This window comes from Nothobranchius furzeri, chromosome 18, assembly GCF_043380555.1.
Source record: "Nothobranchius furzeri strain GRZ-AD chromosome 18, NfurGRZ-RIMD1, whole genome shotgun sequence".
Lineage (NCBI taxonomy): Eukaryota > Metazoa > Chordata > Actinopteri > Cyprinodontiformes > Nothobranchiidae > Nothobranchius > Nothobranchius furzeri.
The window spans coordinates 43,613,839-43,633,118 of NC_091758.1; the positions used below are offsets into that span (position 1 = coordinate 43,613,839).

At 42.9% G+C, this 19,280-nt stretch overlaps 1 protein-coding gene across 1 annotated transcript; it reads left to right on the top strand.

Moving 5' to 3' along the window:
- The first annotated feature begins 2,385 nt into the window (after positions 1–2,385).
- Positions 2,386–3,972, top strand: kcnf1b (potassium voltage-gated channel, subfamily F, member 1b). Its single transcript, XM_015969158.3, has one exon. The coding sequence runs from the start codon at positions 2,469–2,471 to the stop codon at positions 3,789–3,791; it is 1,323 nt and encodes a 440-aa protein (XP_015824644.1). The 5' UTR covers positions 2,386–2,468; the 3' UTR covers positions 3,792–3,972.
- Positions 3,973–19,280: the final 15,308 nt, after the last annotated feature.

Sequence of the window (19,280 nt, forward strand, 5' to 3'; positions counted from 1 at the left end):
GACTTCAGAGCGTTTGGATGTCTTATTGAAACCCGAGAGATTTAGTTTGATTTTATCTGCATTAAAGGGGCATTATGGAAGGTTGACAGCCAAAACATGTATAGAAATAATAAATGTCTTCTTCATACGTTCTCCTGCAATGCCCTGGTCCTGTAGAATGAGCCCTGGTGTTTTTACTGTGATTGCCTGTTTTTCTGTAAAATCACAGAAAAAGAGAGATGCTCGGCTCGAGCAGGCTGCTTCATGCGCGTTCACGCTCAGGCATCGCCCGTAGCATTTGCTATCCGTAGCTTTAGCAGCAGAGAGAGAGGCAGTGCCACTTTGTCGCTGTTCCTAACGCCTAGTGACAAAGCTAGCTACATTTCTGAGGACCCTTAGCTAATTTCTGTAGAACTTTCTTCTAGATATTTCCTGCTAATTAACAACAAAATAGCCATTTTCACTCCGAACCGTTCTTTGGTTTGACGTTGTTTCAGCTGTCATCAAGGATATAAATGTTACAGATACAAGGGTCATCACTGGTGCTTTAGCTCACCTAGTAAGATGTCTGACTCCCGTGTAGAAGACCTGGGTTTGATTCTGGATGTGAACATAGTTTATTTAGAGTTTCTTTTTTTACATTAATGGTATATTTTTTTACAGTAAGATGCCCAAATTCTTATTTGAGACTCGTCGAACGGCATTGAATTCACAGATAAAAAGATGTGGGCTCAACTTTCATTTTGGAACAATTTTTCAAGCAAGGGAAGGGAATGATCTGAGCATGCAGGAGGACTGACCCATCATAAACCTTTGTCGCTGTGCTGAAGAGAAAGGTACAGAACCACATTATTTAATTAATTAGCTGCACGTTCTCCTGTCCTCTGTCCTCCGACACACACACACACACACACACACACACACACACACACACACACACACACACACACACACACACACACACACACACACACGAGACTGTCTCAGCTGCTATTTATGTTAAGGAGTGTGCACGTACAGCATGCGTGCCTCGTGCACGAGCCTACTATTGAAGCTGCCGTTACGCTTTTGGCCTGAGGGGGCGATCGCGAGCATAAAAATTCAAAAGTCCGTAAAGTCCCTTTAAAGGTGAAATAAAGTTTTAGAGGCTTTTAGGAAGATGAAAGTCTGGAGTAAACATAAAATATCTCTATGTGTTGTAAACAACTTAGTGGAGAATCTATAAAAATATTCTAATATTGGCATGAATAAACTCTAAACTACACTACTCTAAATATTTGAATTCAGTTAATTTTGGTTCAACAGGACGAGTTCAGATCCTCTAATTTTACAAGCTTTAACAATATTAACCAACACTAAACTACTTCAGCTGGACAAAAGATATTTGTGCTTAAATAGTTTAGGTTGTTTTCTGGTTTTACATATTTCCAACTTCTCTCAGTTAAAAGAATATTACTGAACAGTTGGTATCAACCTTATGGTTCAGGGTCACAGAGGCGGGGCTTCACACACGCTGGGCACAGGGAACAGAAACACAGTAACACATCCTTTGTTTTATCTGAAAAAAGCAAAAACATGAATAGAAGACATGTTTGAACCTCATGCAACTCAAGAATCTGCAGCAAAAAGTGACCTCACCAGAATAAACTTCAGAAGCAGGAACAACAGGACCACCTTCCTTAGGGGTTTGCATTCCAGGCACCTTTATCCACTGCTTTAGGACCACTGCTCCTCTCAGCTGAGGTGGCTCTGGCATCTGATGAAGATCATGTCCCTCTGGAGGTTTTCCAGACACGTCCCAGGTGGAAACACACAAAGACCCAGAACTAGAGGGATTAGATATGTCTCTGACCTGGAAAAGTCCTGGGATCCCCAAAGCTGGGATATGATCCTGGAATAGATAAACGCAGAAAATGGATGTTTATTACATAACATGTATTTAAAATGCCTAAATAAAATGTAAATGAAACAACTACCCCCTTGTTTCTGGTTAGTTTATGACATAAAAAAGTTATTAGAACTTGGAGGAAGGCAACAATTGGACAGATTTGTAGAATAATGCTGATTCAGCAGATGAAGATGTTTCTAATTTATAACATTTTAATTATTCATCCCGCCTGCTATATAAAATATTCTCTTTACACTCTCGCCTGTTTAAATCCCAGTAAATTATCAATTATTTTACTCTTCCAACAGATTCCGACAGTTGAACAAGAAGGCATGATCATCTTTGGTTTCTTTGGCTTTTGAGGAGCCTTCAAGTGTGTGTTATTGTGATCCCTTCATGGTCGATCTGTGCGCGTGCACGTGCGCGTGTATGTGTGGGAGAGACAGAGATGGGAGGTGTTGGATAAAGCTGGCCACCCAAGCTGTGCCAGCATTCAGAGGAGGAGAAAGTCAGATGGAGGAAGGTTTTACGCGCTCGGAGACGGTGATGGGATCCTCTCCTGGTTTTCTAGGATAAACGTTTCAGTCGTCTAGTTTGTAAAATGTGGACCGTTCCGAAGCCCAGATACAGAAGTGATGCGAGCGCAGAGGAGGAGGAGGTCACGGTGAACATAGGCGGAGTGAGGGTGGTGCTGTTCGGGGATGTTCTGATGCGCTACCCGGAGAGCAGACTGGCCGAGTTGGCCACCTGCTCCACGCAGAACTCGGAGCTCATTTCTTCTCTCTGTGATGACTTCGACCCGAGCAGGAACGAGTTCTACTTTGATAGAGACCCGGATGCGTTCAAGTGCATCGTTGATGTTTATTATTTCGATGAGATCCACATTAAAAACGGCATCTGTCCCATCTGCTTCGTCAAAGAGATGGAGTTCTGGAAGATCGACCAGAGCGTGTTGGATGAGTGCTGTAAAAGTTACCTGAGCGAGAAGGAGGAAGAGCTGACAGAGATCGCGAACAAAGTAAAGGTGATTTTGGAAGATATGGATGTGGATCGGTGCGTCACGCGCACCCAGCGGTGCCAGAGGTTCATGTGGAGGCTGATGGAGAAGCCCGATTCCTCCCTGCCCGCGCGCATCGTGGCCATCGCGTCGTTCCTCTCCATCCTGGTCTCCGCGGTGGTGATGTGCGTGAGCACCATCCCGGAGCTCCAGGTGACGAACGTGGAGGGGAAACAGGTGGAAAACCCGACCTTGGAGGGCATCGAGACCGCGTGCATGTTGTGGTTCACGGCGGAGTTCGCGCTGCGCCTCGCCTCGTCCCCGAACAAGCTGCGCTTTGTGCTCTCCTTCATGAACATCATAGACTTCATGGCCATCATGCCTTTCTACGTGGTGCTGTCCCTCACTTGTCTCGGCACCTCCTCCATGATGGAGCTGGTGAACGTGCAGCAGGCCGTCCAGGCGCTGCGCATCATGCGCATCGCGCGGATTTTCAAGCTGGCGCGCCATTCCTCCGGACTGCAGACTCTGACCTACGCGCTGAAGAGGAGCCTCAAAGAGCTGGGACTGCTCCTCATGTACATGGGGGTGGGGATCTTCGTGTTCTCCGCGCTGGCCTACACCATGGAGCAAAGCCACCCGGAGACACTCTTCAGGAGCATCCCCCAGTCCTTCTGGTGGGCCATCATCACCATGACCACAGTGGGTTACGGAGACATTTACCCCAAAACCACGCTGGGCAAGTGCAACGCAGCAGTGAGCTTCCTCTGCGGGGTGATAGCCATCGCGTTACCCATCCACCCCATCATTAACAACTTTGTTGTTTTCTACAACAAGCAGAAAGTTCTGGAGACCGCAGCGAAGCACGAGGTGGAGCTGATGGAGCTGAAGTCCAGCAGAGAGGCGCGCAGGAGAAGCGACGAGTAGGAGCCGCAGAAGCAGAGAAAATCAGACTGGCTTTCAAATGAAGAGATGTAAATAAAGCTGTTGGGTATGGAGAGCTGATGTCCTGCTGCTTCTGATGGTTTACAGAATAAAAATGTCAATGTTGTGCGGGATGGCATCAAAGGTTCATGAGAACACCACTAAATAAAATAAACTTAACACCAAGGTCTCACCAACAACATTTCTATTTGGGTTAAACAAACAGAAACATAATCTGGGTCATTCCGGTTTGAAGGACGCTCACTGTGGCTGATTTCTGTGTCTGTGATGATCTAACAGGGTCAGAAAGTGAAAAAGCAACAAGAACAAATCGTGTTTTACACTGGAAAAAAGGGCCTGTGAGAGGAAATGAAGCTTTTATGAAAGGTTCAGAAAGTAACGTAATTCTGGTGGAACAACAGTTTCAAAACTTTTATTTTATTTTGAAGCTTTAGGATAATCCAGCACCCGGTTAATCGATCCAACTGCAAAAAGGTCAAACTTAAGGAGGCAGGGAAACAAACCCGCTAGACGTTTCCAAATGATTTCAGTTTTGTTTCAAAAGATGATTAAAATAGAAAAGTAAAAAATAAATCAAATACAATAAATATTGTTGTATTAGAGGCAAACATGAAGGATCACCTGAGCAGAGACGTGAAGTCGAGACCGTACTCAGCTACCATCTACGACACCGTCTAGCTTATGGTTACTGAGCTCCTGTTTCCTTGTTGGACCGACTTCATCTCATGTCATAAAGACGTTTCTGGGTTGGGGTCACATTTGATGGTGATAGGATGAAGTTTAACGAGACAAATTCCATCTACAGGTCTATGACTCACTTTTTCAACACCCAAAGTCACAAAAAACCGACTCAAATGCATCATTTAACTCACCAAAATAAAATCTGCTCGTTTGTTTGACACTGATCCTAAAACTGCCTTTAATAAATAAGAATAAACCCTTGTGGTTATTTGATCCTTTATAATAACAAATATCAAACTTATTAGTTCAGAAGTTGCTGTTTAGATTTTAAAAACAGTCATTTAAATGCATTAAAGCGACTGCAAGGTGTCACCGCAGCTCTGGTTTCTGTCTGCAGAGATTTGCACAGAAAGAACAACAATCAGAGGCTGACTGATCCGACTGAGTCATGCAGACATGGTAGGTGGACTTTATTTATTTATTTATTTATTTTTAACAGAACTGATGTCTGAATGCTGGTGACAAGCCTTACAGATTTACTCTCAGGTGGAGCATCAAAGCGTCTGATTTTAATGTCACGCCTGATACTTAAAACTTTATCGTTATTGTTGTTGAATGCTTTGCAATTCCGACCAGACACTGAGTCAGAGGTGAAAGAGAAAGGAAAAGACAAAAGGTGGGGAGGAGGAGGGGGGTTCCACAAAATAAACAATAATGAACAAGAGTCTGCTTCTAGACCTGCAGAAATGGGACACACAACAATACATCAGGAGCAAACTATCGCTGCGTCCTCCTGATGATGAAATATAAAATCAACATTGTTTAACTGAACAATCACACGATAATAAATCACAGTGCATTTAGTGCCAACCATAGCCTTAAGACACGTGTTGAACGTGCCCAAGTCCATACTTATGAGAGCACCATGTGAGCACCTGTGTGTGTACACGCGCTTGTTTATGTAAGGTTTCTCTGTAGAAGCGTCCAATAGAGAGTGTGAAGGACCACAGATCCGCCCCCCCCCCAAAGATGTGTAGGAGACGGGGGGGAGCTCCAAGTCTCAGAGATCCAGGCGCTGCCCCAGAACACAGGAACCCCAGGGAGACTGCAACCAGAAAAGCCCCCGCCCCCCTCGAGAGGCACAGAGGATCGCCCCGGGGGGCCACAACCAGCAGCCGGCAGAGTCCCGGGAGATATCAGCGGCAAGCCCACAAGCCCGCCCGCAGCCTCCCACCCCCTAGCCGGCCGAGCCCGGGACCCAGGGGCGACCACCCCCGCTGGGGACCCAGCAGAGCCCAGGGACCCAGACCCCACCAGACAGCCACCGGGATTGGTCAGGCAGACGCCAAAAATCTTAAACCCCCTGACCCGGGAGCCACGACCCAGGCAGACCAAGGCACCACACCCGACACCAGGTGTGGCAGGGGGAGGGGAGACGAAGATCTATATCGTCAAAAGAAGTTCCAGGAGAGGGGAGGAGTCAAAGGCTCCACCTGACATATACAGTCATACACAAACACAGTCACACACTCCCTCCCTCATGCTCACACACACACATACAACCAAAGACTTACAAAAATGCACGCAGGACACCCACTCATGCTCCCCATACACACCCTATTAACTCTGGTCCCGGTACTGCTGCACATGGGGTACAACCATCACCGGTAACCAGAGTTCAACCCTTTCTGCTGGGGTGCTGATGAGCAGGCCCCCCCGCCCAACGCTGAGCACAGCAACCCACCACCCCAGACCCCAGCCAGACGGCTGGATCTCCCTCCTAGCCTCCAGCCCCAGGAAGCCAAGCAACAAGGAGACGGAGGGCTTCTGCCTACTTGTGTGTTTTTGATGACCTCACATCCCTTTTGTATTTTCTGGACGTCTCTGATATGAAGCCAGTCTGCGTTCTGAGAAAGTGCCATGCCCAGCAGGAAAACACTTCAAAGTAACGCTACGTATGCCCCCACACACACTCCGAAGACTGAAAAACACACCACTCCACCCGCTGTTTCTCTCCTTATCGCTCCTTCGTCCAGACTCCTCCTCCTCCTCCAGGCTGAGATGGTGATCTGTCAGCTTCGCTGGCTGGCGGGGATCAGACGCTCCCATAAGGAGTCATGCTATCAGGGAAGTCAGCCATAAAAAAGCTCAAGTTTTGAGTTAAAAATGGAAATAATCAATGTTTGAATAAATAAGTAAAGAATTAGAAAGCTTCTTTTAAAACTGCAGAGAAAATGTTTCTCAGAGCCGATATTTTATAAATCGGCTCTTTGATGTTTAAATATTGGTTTTATTCCAGACTGACGGTCTCAATAAGGATCGAGTGGGTTAAATCCTGACTTCAGCTTGAAGTAAACCATTTGTTGCAACAACGAGTCGATTTTACAAGTAAATGCACAAAATAACCAGCTAAACTCAACCTTCAGAAACAAAACGACACCAACCAAAGCAAAGTGAACGAACAAGGCCTCATACATCAGATTACGTCCTCTGTGCTTGTCCAGCGAGCACACACAGCATCAAACCAACCGTCATTAAACCAAAAGGATCCACAGACCTGCAGCGTGTGCGGCGCTCCTTTGTGCTGATTTACCAGAAGCAAACATGAATCTGTAATAATCAGATTTCTGCAGCCTTTTGCCACCAAGCAAATAAAAACACGTATTTCTGTAAAATACGTACAAAAAGACATTTGTTGCATGATGTCATCAGGATGAGGTGGAGGGTGGAGTTCAGCTGCTGGAGCTCCTCACAAGAAGAGAAGATAAGAAAACAAAGAAAAGGTGTTTGACTGGGGGACCGAGCTTTATGACTAACACATGCACACATAATCTCTCAGGCAGCTTCCACTTTGTGCATGAAATCCAAATAAAGTCTTTCTTTAATTTTTATAAACACCAAGTTTCTAATCTGTGGAAAACAAACAGATCTGTGAACAGAAATCAAGACGTCTAAAAAAAGAACGTTTTCTCCTAAATCCCAAATTACTTCTACCGACTCGAACGGATTTCACGGTCCTCCGAGTTGCCTTCATTGCTCTATTTTTGCACATTTCCGAACAGAGTGAGAAAAACTGAGCGTAAAGTTGCAGATTTGTGATGCTTCAGACAACCTGGAGCTTTTAAACACTTCTGAGATTTCACTCCAGACTCTGATGTAAGGCCTTGTAAATGCTCTGCACCCTGTAAAACCTTTAATGGGTTTATGACTCAATGCAATAAAATCACCTCTGCCTTATCTGCTCTCTGAAGGTCTGCGGTTGCACCCTCGGCTGCAGAAATCACCATAAATCACCAAGCAGGAGATTGTTTAATTAATCCAAATGAACTTCACACCAAACTTCTTTAAGCAAACCTGCAACGTTGCATGCATTTGTTGTTGTCGGGATTCACACTTTTATTAAATGAAACGTTGCATTTAATGTCAAATTACAGCCCAATTCAAGATGGCTGCTGCAGCTAACTGCAGGCTTTCCTCTTTTATTAGACTTTTATTTAAAAATTGCAAGAATTAAGTGAAACCCTTTCAAGCGCACATGACCAGAACAGATTCCTGCAAATATACGACAGGGTCATAACGAAAGGGAACCTCACGGGTTCAGGACAAAAGCCAAATCCTCGACGTCAGTCGTGAAAACCATTTTCACGTCAGGGTTAGAAAATGCAGCGGGCCCATTTCCTCCACCGGCGGTGGTCTTCCGTTGTCATGGCTCCTTGCAGGCTTTAAATAACAGTCTGGCTCACATTATTCTGCCTCAGCAACGTCGTTTTGCTTTTAGTCTGGACTCCCACATTGAAAACACTCCACAGTTCATTGTAACATGTTTATCAGAGCAACATGCTGCGCTTTCTTCCCTTACTCGCGTCAGGAGAGTGAGTCATCGTGGATATTCTGAGTCGGACCTGAAAATAAAGGAGGGCTGCAGAAAATCTGGTCAAATCAGCCTTTTAATTACATTTAATGCCCAAAACCTCACACTCGTTCTTTCCCATAGTTTCTTTTCCTGATTATTTGGTCTTTCAAAAATGCTAATTTCCACATCTGTGTAATTTAGGTGGATATTTCTTACGTATCTAGGAGGGAAAGACTCATAACCAAACCCTGATGCAAGAAACAACTTCAAAAATCAAATAGTTGACAGAAGAAAGTCACTTCCTCCAGGCTTCGTTCTGCTGGTGCATCACCCAAATGACCAACGTAAAGATGAGGCACATTTTTAATTCATGTGTTTAATTATTAAAGCCTCACTGAGCATTAACTCCTCCTGACCCCTAAATTAGCTGAAGTTTTTAAAACTCTAGAGGGTTCGTTTAAACTTTGAAAAGCCCACTAAAACGATTTTTTAAAATTAATAAAATAAAATAAAGAAAATGTTTTATTTACCCCTGGAAGCATCATCGCTCCAGCTCCTCTGGTGATCCAGACCAGCCTACAGATAAAACCCCTCTAGTGCATCCTGGCTCGGCCCTGGAAGGATCATCCTAACCTCTGGATGAACAGCAGCACTTCAGAGGAGGCAGAGGAAACTCGTCTCAGGCTACTGCATTAATATTTAGTTTATCGCCCAAAGCTAATGAGCAGAAAGCCAACAGAGCACCTACCCACATGCTGCCTCTATCCGCCTGCTGACCTGCAGATTCTGCTTTAGAGGCATTCCCTCTCCGTCTTCCCAACCTGGAATTTGCAAGAGCATGAAAAGTAAACAAGTTCTGTATGCAGCTGTAAGATCCAGATCATTAACCCTCCACCTTCGTGCTGAGAAGTGGTATGCAGTGTTTGAGTTGAGGATAAAAGGATTTTGAACATTTCACATTCTTTTTGTTGTAAAATAAAATTTTGCAGGAATCCAGTCTCGATAAGAACGCTGGAAGCAGCCGTCATGCTTCTGCAGACTGAGGCGGACATGTTCCTTCCAGAGCCGTCTCACTCTGCATGTGTGTGACGTCTCCAGCAGCTTTGCTTGTCATGTTTTTTTTCACAGACTGAAACTGAATCTCACGGCTCTGATTTGCCGTCACTCCCATCAGCTTCCTCGGCGTGAGAGAGAAAAACACGCTTCACTAGGGTTTAGTTTAGTTTGAGAGAGCTGAAGCAGCAGACTGACCTCCTTCAGTGTTTTTACTTCCAGATTAACCTGACGGCTGGATTATTTATGCTTGAAATGAATCCGTTGAAGCAGCAGGACGGTGACCTTTCTGGTTCTTCCATCGCTTCTTTTGCCCACTCGATAACGGCTTTGTGCTCCCTCGCCTCGCAGCTGGTCGGCCACTTTTTAGGCCTCTGTCGCAGAATGGATCTAAAAGGGTTGACCCCGGAGACCTTTTATGCTTTACTTTTTCAAATTTGTGAAGCACTTCTCAGTCAATACTGTGAGCTCTCAATGAAAGGCCACTGGGAGGTGGGAGGTTCAACGCTCGATGTGTCAGTTTTTCCTGACCTATGAGCAAGATTCTAATCTTAGACGGGCGAAGAGACGCCGCACAAAGCCCAGGAATCAGACCAGACCAGGTCCTAAAAGTTAGTTTTTCCATAAGAAATACAAATTAAAAATAAATCGAACGTCTTCTTTCATTCATGTTCATTTGAACTCTTCTGGGAAGAATGAATCCTGAGTAGAAACACGATGAAAGCCTGAGGTGAGGCATTTCTGCTGCAGACAAACATCACGAACATTCCTCTGCCGGCGCAGTGAAACACTCCCGTTTCTGCTCCTCCTAAACAACACAACAGCTGCTTCCCTCCTTTATGCTGCCCTGCTGTGAACATTACTTCAACTTATTATCCTCAGGAAAATCAAGCTGAAGCTGGGGAGCATTTTCTCTTTCTGCAGTTGCTAATCCCTCCAGATAAAAACCTTTCCTCCCTTGGCTGTGAACACATAACTGAGGATAACGTGCTCAACGGTGCACTTTCCAAAATATCGTCTAGGACATGACGGAAACTCAATCACATGGCTGAGCTGTCTTCTGGTTGCTCTTTAAAATGTCACAGCTGCTGCAGCGCTGCTGCGAGCTGGCAGAAATCTTCCCCTCAGGGAGGAATGGGAATGTTTCTGTCGGTGGTGTGCTTTTGGCTAGACGTACAAAGCTGCAGCACTCTGAACGCCCGGGGACATGCGGAAGTAAAGAAACTTGTCCTCAGCTTTTGTTTCTCATGAATTCACATCTTAGACGAACAAATTCTGATCCTAGGATCATTAGTCAGCATAATCCAGAAGAAGAAGAGGAGTTGGTTTTAGTTTCCTGTTATTCAAACACGGCACCAGCGAGCGGTCTGGATTAAATCTCCTTTATAGAAATTTAAAACAGGTAACAAACAATCCTCCATGACATTTTAGACTTCAGCGACGTTCCTGTGAGACATCTCAAAGCTCAGACTGATGGATTCGAGAGGACATCTGATAGACAGACACCGTTCCTTTATAGGAAGGCAGAAAATACGGATGAGGATGTTTTAATAAATTAATCAGACACTTTTACTTTGGGTTAATGCAAATGTGAAAGATTTTTATACAGCATAAAAAATCAATAAAAGTGTTTTAGTCACTTAAGTTACAACCAGCAATCAAAGCATTCAAACAGGAGCAAAAGGAAGATAAACACGTGCTCGTGCCCGAAGCCACTGAAGGAGGCATACCAGCTTGTAGGGATGTAAGAAAATATCGATATGACAATATATCGTGATATTTTTTCCAGCAATATATCGATATTCAAAAGCCATGCATCGGAAATATCGATATGGCAATATCTCGTGATTTTTTTCCTGCGATTATTACATCGATATTCAAAAGCCGTGTATCTAATTCTTGAAAGAATTTACATGCAAACATTTTTGTATTTTCTTTTCATTTTGTGCAATTCAATCGCCACCCGCTAGTTGGCAGCAGTGTGCAACGGGTTTTGTTTCCACCACTGAAATGTAAATACTTCCATCATGGTTCAGATACCTCATGTTAAACACGTTTCGTATCAGTTTGGACTGTTTATTGAACATTCTTACAATAAATTCAGTAAAAAAAATTGCTTGTGACGTCTGACTGAATGTATCGCAAAATATCGTGATACATCGTATCGTCTCCCCTGTATCCTGATACGTATCGTATCGCCAGAATTTCAAAAATACACATCCCTGCCAGCTTGGGTTGTAAATGTCAGCTGTTCCTGTGGTTAAGGTTGAGTTGTTCAGCTTTTTTACTTTTATCATTGAAAATAACATTTTCTGCAACTTCTTGTGACTTTTTAGTCTAAAAAATGAATGCAGCACATCAGCAAAGTTACCTTAAAAGAATGAACACACATTTAATCCATGCTGCAGAAACCTCATTAATGCAGCTGATTTATAATCTCACGATTTGCAGAAGCCAGTTGCAAAGCCGTCTCTCGGGGAGCTAAAGTGGAGTTAATTCATCTTGTTCACGCCGACAACCTGAACCTGTGATGCAGAACGTGCATCTCAGAGTATTACACCAAGCCGTTACCTTTTACAAGCTAACCTGGAGACGATGCAGTACATAAAACAAATGATAATGGCCTGATCTACAAAAGCAGACAGCTTTAATAAGAACATCCTGAATAAAAGGAATAACAGGTTAAAGGAACAAACACGTATTAACTCTGGAGCGGCTCTTTGTCTGGCTTTTGTCTGCAGAACAAAACTGGAATTAAAGGATAACATAAAACCAAGACTCTGACTTAAATACTCCAAACAACAGCTTTCCTTAAAATGATGAACTCTGTGATGCTTTCCTTCGGCGCTGAGACTCTGCAGAGGAGAAAAGCTGCAAGTGCACATTTAGATGATAAGTTCCTGTTGGCTCATCACCAAGAGCAAAACGTCTTTCACAAACTTTGCATCATGCACTCTGCAGCTGTAAAACCATCTTTATCCATTTAATAAGCAGCTGCAGAAACAACCTAAACTCTTGTACTTCAGCTTAAATGTTTCCTAATGAAGTCATAAACAGAGACTCTGCAACAGCAACATGGTGATTTCAGCTTCTTCTGACTGACGTGCTAAAGCTCTTCTAGCAACAATAAAACCCTGTTCCTGTACGTTTAGCATTGGCTCCAACGGTTGGCCAGTTATCACGGAGTCCCGACTTTAAAATGTCAGAAACATTAATCAGCTCCAACATCACAGACACTTATTTATTTATTGCAGGATCTCCTTGGAGCTCACATAATCACACAATGAGTAATGTGAAGATTAATGCAGCTACACCTATAATCACGCTGCATCACTTTCTTTATTGCAGTGCATGTGTAAAGATGTCACAGCCCGGTTTCACAAAATAAATGTACATAATGTTTGAAATGACCGTGTTGAGTCACCGACTGCTGCAGTTTTGGTTTTTTGGGGAGTTTTGATCTCAGAAATGAGAGTCTAGTGGACAAAAGTTCCCCCATTTGGCCTTTGAGACTCAAAACTCAGCAAAATAACCGATTTCTGCATCCTAACCTCGCATAATTACTGCATCCGTGTGCAGAAAACTCAGCCATTTTATTTTCTAATATTGTTGCCATGGTACCAGCCAGCATGTTTTGTTAGAGCAGCCTTTATAAATTGTGCTCATTTCTTTGATGTTGAGTTCAAGCACAAAAGGCAGCTGATAGAGATCGTAATAATTTCCATAGAGATGCAGATTTGCTCAGACGGTTTGACTCTGGGGGGTTGAAGTAAGTTGTGTTTGCTTTTAGTTTTAGCTGTGAGGACACGTGCAACCTTCCTCCCCGCAGCGATCGCCGTCCTGAATGCACACATGCGCTGAAGCGCTTTATGTGCTTACATACATTAGGACCAGCCCTGTGATGTAGCCCTTGCTGTTCGGTTGCACCTACAGCCTGTTCTGTTGTGGTGCAATGATAATAAGACTTTCTGCAAATGTATTTTTCTGTAAAACAAAACTAAACTGCAGCTTTGTTTTAGAGAGAATGCAACAGAAGGAATTGCAGGGCTCATAAACGAGCCACATTGGTGATTTGAAAGATCTTCTATGTGATTTTAACCACAATCATTCATGATGCATGAATTGTAAATACGACTCAGCATAGCATTAAAACTATGTGATTGTGTCTGATGAGGAGGAAGCTGCACGTCCGTCCAAACTGAGTTCAGCGATGAATTAGGCGGACAAACCTAAATTATTCATAAACAGACTACCTTTTCATTAATCTCTGAGAAGTAAAAAGTGCTTCACCTCTGCAGAAGTTAAGAATAGCTCTGAGAAGATGAAAGATACCCAAAGCAAAAGAAGTCCCAAGGGACACTCTGGATCTCAGTCAGAGACCAAAAACTGAGATTTTGTAAGAAAAGTGAGATTTTTGTGTTCAGCAAAATGTTTTCTTATAAATAATTAGCATTTTGGAGCTCCAACAGCATCAAACACCTCCAGCTAGAAGTGTAAGGAAACTTTTAATAGCTGGTTGAGTTTAGAAGAAAAACAATCTTAAACTTTAACAACCAAACGGCTGAACGAATAAAATCTGGCTGGGAAAACGCCCGTGATTATAAAATCCATGATGTAATCAATGTGCTGCATGATTAGCATTCCGGTTTCCCAAATTAGGAAAAAGAAAACGACATTTATACAGAACCTCCCGAGATAAAAATCACAAGGTGCTTCACAAAAACTAAACATTTTAAATATAAGAAAGATTTAAAAAGATGATTAAAAAATATGTTTAAAATGACAAAAACTAAAAACGTTGGGATTAAAATTGTAAGGGAAGAGGGGATCGGTGGAATGGGTAGAAAGAGCGGAATCAGGAGAGGGTGATGAAGGTCCACGAAGGCCTGAACAGGTGAGTTTTCAGCGGCTTTTAGAAGGAGACCAGATGTCCCAGCTTTCTCCTGCAGCTGATAACCACGCTGGAGAAGAACTCATGAAGAATAACTTCAGACACTCAGCATGTGATGCGGCGTCTCCGAGTCCCTCCGCTGAAGCGCGAAGTCAACAAAGAACAAAGACAACGGAGAAGAAACGAGAACAACTCTTTAGAACATCGATTATTCTCAGTCTAACCCTTTTTTCCTCATCAGTAAAATCACGGAGCGGTTTGTTTTCTACGTGATGACGTTAAGCTGTAAGCAGTGTTGGGAACGTTACTTTAAAAAAGTAATTAGTTATAGTTACTGATTACTTCATCAAAAAAGTATCTCAGTTACTAACTAAGTTACAAGATTATAAAAGTAACTAATTACCAAGAAAATTAACTACGTAGTTACTTTTTTCATTAAAGCATGCAAGAATTACTACAATAGTGAAATATAAATGACTGGAACATAATAAAATGTATGTCTAAATGTTTTTATAAACCTGAATAATTTATATAAATAAGCACTTAACAGGAGGAACTACTAACAGGAACATTACACGTATCTAGACTATTAAAAGGTCACTGTGTGATATTTAACAAGACCCCAATCAGCTCAAATTTAAAATTGCAAATAGAAACACCTGTTTTAGTCCCTCGTGCATCAAATTAAAACCCTTAAACAGAAACGTGAAAAGACTGAGCGACAACATACAAACACACTAACTCCAATCAGGACAGATGTTTCAGGTAGGGGAGGGGCGCGGGCGTCAGACAGGGCAGCATTCCATTTAGAAGTTCTGCAAATCAGATGCTTAACACAACAGATTGGGATGCATTTTTGCCAATAAAAAGGCATTTTGTAAATCGTTGTTAGAGCCAGAAAAAATGCATTTTCATGGATTAAAAAGGGTACAGTTGTGAAGAAGTGAAGTTACTGATGGTTAAGGACATAAACCTCCATGTGAATCCCGACGCTGTCGGGGAAATATGTGAAACTTTTATATTTTTGGCCGTAAGAGAAACACACAAGGCTTTGGTGGTTTTAGACCCAACAGCAGCTCAGCAATAGGACTTAAGACCTGCTAACGCCTTGGCCTGATCGTACCCTCTTCACCTTCGTTATCAGCATTTGGAGCTGTTCAAACACAACTTGCATGATAATTTAGGAATCGTTGTGAGGATGTCGCGAGTGTCGGGCTGACAGAGACGTGGTGTCATTAGTCAGCCAGCCAGACAGATGCAATGTCAAAAACATCAGATTGTCTCTTATTCATCACCCATTCTGAAGTCTTGTTGGTCTTATTTTCCAGCATTTTCAGCAGAAGGCACTGAAAGAAACCATGCTGGAACAATCTGCTGTTAGACTTTTCTCATTATCATAATAATATCAATTTCTTAGGCCGCGCTGTCTCTGTCATTGTTAAAATCCTCAGATAAAGTTCAAAGATGACTCTAAAGAAAAGGAGGCATGCATTTACTCCTCTGCTCTGATGTGATTTCGAACTGCACAGAAAGAGAAATGAAAGAATAATGTGAGCTTCCCTCAAGACTCTGATTGCAGCACTGCTCTTTAGACCCAACTGGATCGAGCTGGTTTCACCTGATTTAGTGAAAAGAGCTCTTTACCTTCATTACAAAAATAGCTGCTTTTTGAATCATTATGTTTCTGAAACAGCTGAAATAACTTGCACTTTCCTTTTCATCATTATTCATGACTGTTCTATTTCTTTTGCATCATTTCTGTCATGGTCTGCGTCTTCCTTATGTGTCTCCTGATGTTTCTCCATCCCTCTCTAGATTCCCTTCTGTGTCTCATAGCGCCCTCATGTGTCCTTTGTCTGCGTCTCATTTATGTGTCTTCTTTTTGTAGGCCTTCATATCATCCCCTCAGGTCCGGTGTTCATTTAGTCATCCTCAGCCCCTCCAGTTGTAGCTCCAGCCTCTTTGTCCCCAGCTCAGTATGTGTGTGTGAGTGTATGTTTGTGTTAGTGTGTGTATGTGTGTGTATGTGTGTGTGTGAGCCCTTCCCTCTGTCTTTAGATAATTGTTGTTTAGTTTTGCGTTTTAGGTTTATTTGCCCTCCTCTGTTTCTGTTTTCCTATTTAGTTAAGTATATTCACCTGTCTTCCCTCCAGCCCTCACTCTACACACCTGCTGCCATTTTCCCTAATTACTCCTCCCTGTGTGTATAAGCCCTGTCTTGTCTCTGTCTTGTGTCGGTCCATTACGGTATTCTGTCAGTCTTGTCTCGTCTCCAGTGTTTTTGATCTCAGCCTTCTCTAGCCTCCTGTGTTTTTGGTCTCTAGTTTTTGGAATGCCTTTGGATTTATTGGCTCCCAGCCTTTTGGATTTATTTTATTTTTGGCTCCTCCAATAAAGGATTTTTTCTTATATCATATCCTGCCTCGTGTCATCTTGGGTTCCTGCATTTGGGTCCTAACCATCCAGCGTATCGTGACAATTTCTGTGCAGATTCAGATTAATGCATGCAATAATTCTGCAGAGCCGTTTCAAAAAGAACAAGAAGGAGCACAACCTCCTCCACCATGCAGAAAACATGGCAGCACCATGCATCCCAAATGGCACGACAACTGCTGCTGACTAGTAACTCAGCCTGGTAAACCTGCACCGCCTGCTTAGCAGCAAATCGCGGCTGCCCAACATCACAGCGAGCTTCGCTCAAAGGCAGAATAAGAGACGGATGTTTAACGGCACTCTGTAGACAGAAATAATCCAACTGATGAATTAAATGTTTGATTGCTACATAAAACGTGAATTTGGGGGATCTGTAATTAAAAACAAAGTTTTGATCATATCTGTTATTAGTTGGAACAGAAGCAGAAAATAAATCAATATTATAATTAATTTGCTGCCAGAATCTGTCTCACTTCAACATGAAGATTATTTTTCAGCTTAAGAACAATCATTTTTAATTCCAGCTGTGACTGTCATTTAGGGCTGCATGCATGCAAAAACCTAACAGTTTAAGAGCATGTGCAGACATTCAGCTGTAGAAGAAGAAACGCCCCTCAGCAGTCACAAATATCACACATTCAGTGGCTTCAGGAAGTATCCTGTACCACACGCTTTTTGCACGTAGCTGTCAGAGCAGCTATCTCACGTTTTTATTCGATTCAACTTGTCAAACTTTCAGCTCAGCTAACCTAAACTGGAGCTGAAAGTTTTTATGTCATTGCTGAAGTCGTTCTGCGGTCATGATGAGAACCTGCAACCTCTAAAACGAGCTCCAGCTACGGAGCCGTTATCAGAGAGGTCTAGGAGTTGGTTCATCTGAGAGGTCGATGTTCATTATAGCAGGATAGATCCCTCCACCACACACGGAGAGGGAAGTTTAGGGCTAATCAGGTGTCTGCAGCTTCACACAGCCTTTTAACAGCTTCGATGCAGATACTGTGATTTAGCCTTTTTAATATTTATGGAGCCACATAAAATCAGTGATCAGCGTCTCTTTCTCCTCTGCTTCACAGCTCCTCAGTGCTAACGACTAAATATAAGATAGTCAGACTGATAATGCCTTTCTGCTGCCGTGCTGAAGAGAAAAGTCTGGTTAATGTTTAAATATGTTTAAATAAGTAAATAATAAAGTAAAAAGCATGGTAAATGACTGCTGCAGCACCAGGGCCGGATTATCATTGCAGGGGCCCCTGGGCACAATGTGCTTGCCCCCCCCCCCCCCCCCAACATTACTGCCACCCAAAAGCACTTTTTAGACATTTCATAACATTGTCAATATTAAAACTTGCTTACTTATGTTGATACAAGGGTTAAATATCTGCATGTTTTTGTTTGTCTCCTGTCTCCTTCCTCCTCTTGTCTCCTGTTTCCTTCCTCCTCTTGTCTCCTGTATCCTTCCTCCTCTTGTCTACTGTTTCCTTCCTAATCTTGTCTCCTGTTTCCTTCCTCATCTTGTCTCCCGTCTCCTTCCTCCTCTTGTCTCCTGTTTCCTTCCTCATCATGTCTCCCGTCTCCTTCCTCATCTTGTCTCCTTCCTCCTCATGTCTCCTGTCTCCTTCCTCCTCTCGTCTCCTTCCTCTTCTTGTCTTCTGTCTCCTTCCTCCTCTTGTCTCCTGTCTTCTTCCTCCTTTTGTCTCCTGTTTCCTTCCTCCTCTTATCTTCTGTCTCCTTCCTCCTCTTGTCTCCTGTTTCCTTCCTCTTCTTTTCGTCTGTCTCCTGTCTCCTTCCTCCTCTTGTCTCCTGTTTCCTTCCTTCCTCATCTTGTCTCCTGTCTCCTTCCTCCTCTTGTCTTCTGTCTCCTTCCTCCTCTTGTCTCCTGTCTTCTTCCTCCTTTTGTCTCCTGTTTCCTTCCTCCTCTTATCTTCTGTCTCCTTCCTCCTCTTGTCTCCTGTTTCCTTCCTCTTCTTTTCGTCTGTCTCCTGTCTCCTTCCTACTCTTGTCTCCTGTTTCCTTCCTTCCTCCTCTCGTCTCCTGTCTCCTTCCTCCTCTTGTCTCCTGTCATGCCACCCCTAGAAAATTGCTAGCCCCCCCCCAGGAAAAGCCTGTGTTAATAAATCATATTAATGTTCAGTCCAACCATAAATTGATCTTATTTAATAAAGACTCAATTGTAAAAAAAATTATACAATTAATGAGTAAAGAAATTATCAGAATAAAAAATACACATGTTTCTGCTGCTCACCATTTTAAAAAAGTTTTTATCTCAATAATTTTTGTGAACACAACAACAGGCGAATTAACCTAAAAAATACATTTTTAAATTAAACTTGGAATAACATTTTAAATAACTGAAATGTATTTTTCTGAAATGTTTGTGTTCATAAAATATAAGTTAAACGTTTTGGATACAAACTGTGTTTTAAAAAAATAAAAACAAATAAAGGAGCAATGCAATACATCGCCACAGGCTAAACTCTCCCAGAGTTACCACAAGGACCAATTTGGTGCGCAACCCCAAAAATTTCTTTGGCCCCATCTGGCCCCCCCTATCAACATTTTC

Coding starts and splice junctions, on each gene's coding strand:
- kcnf1b (XM_015969158.3), top strand. CDS start 2,469: ATGTGGACCGTTCCGAAGCCCAGATACAGAAGTGATGCGAGCGCAGAG.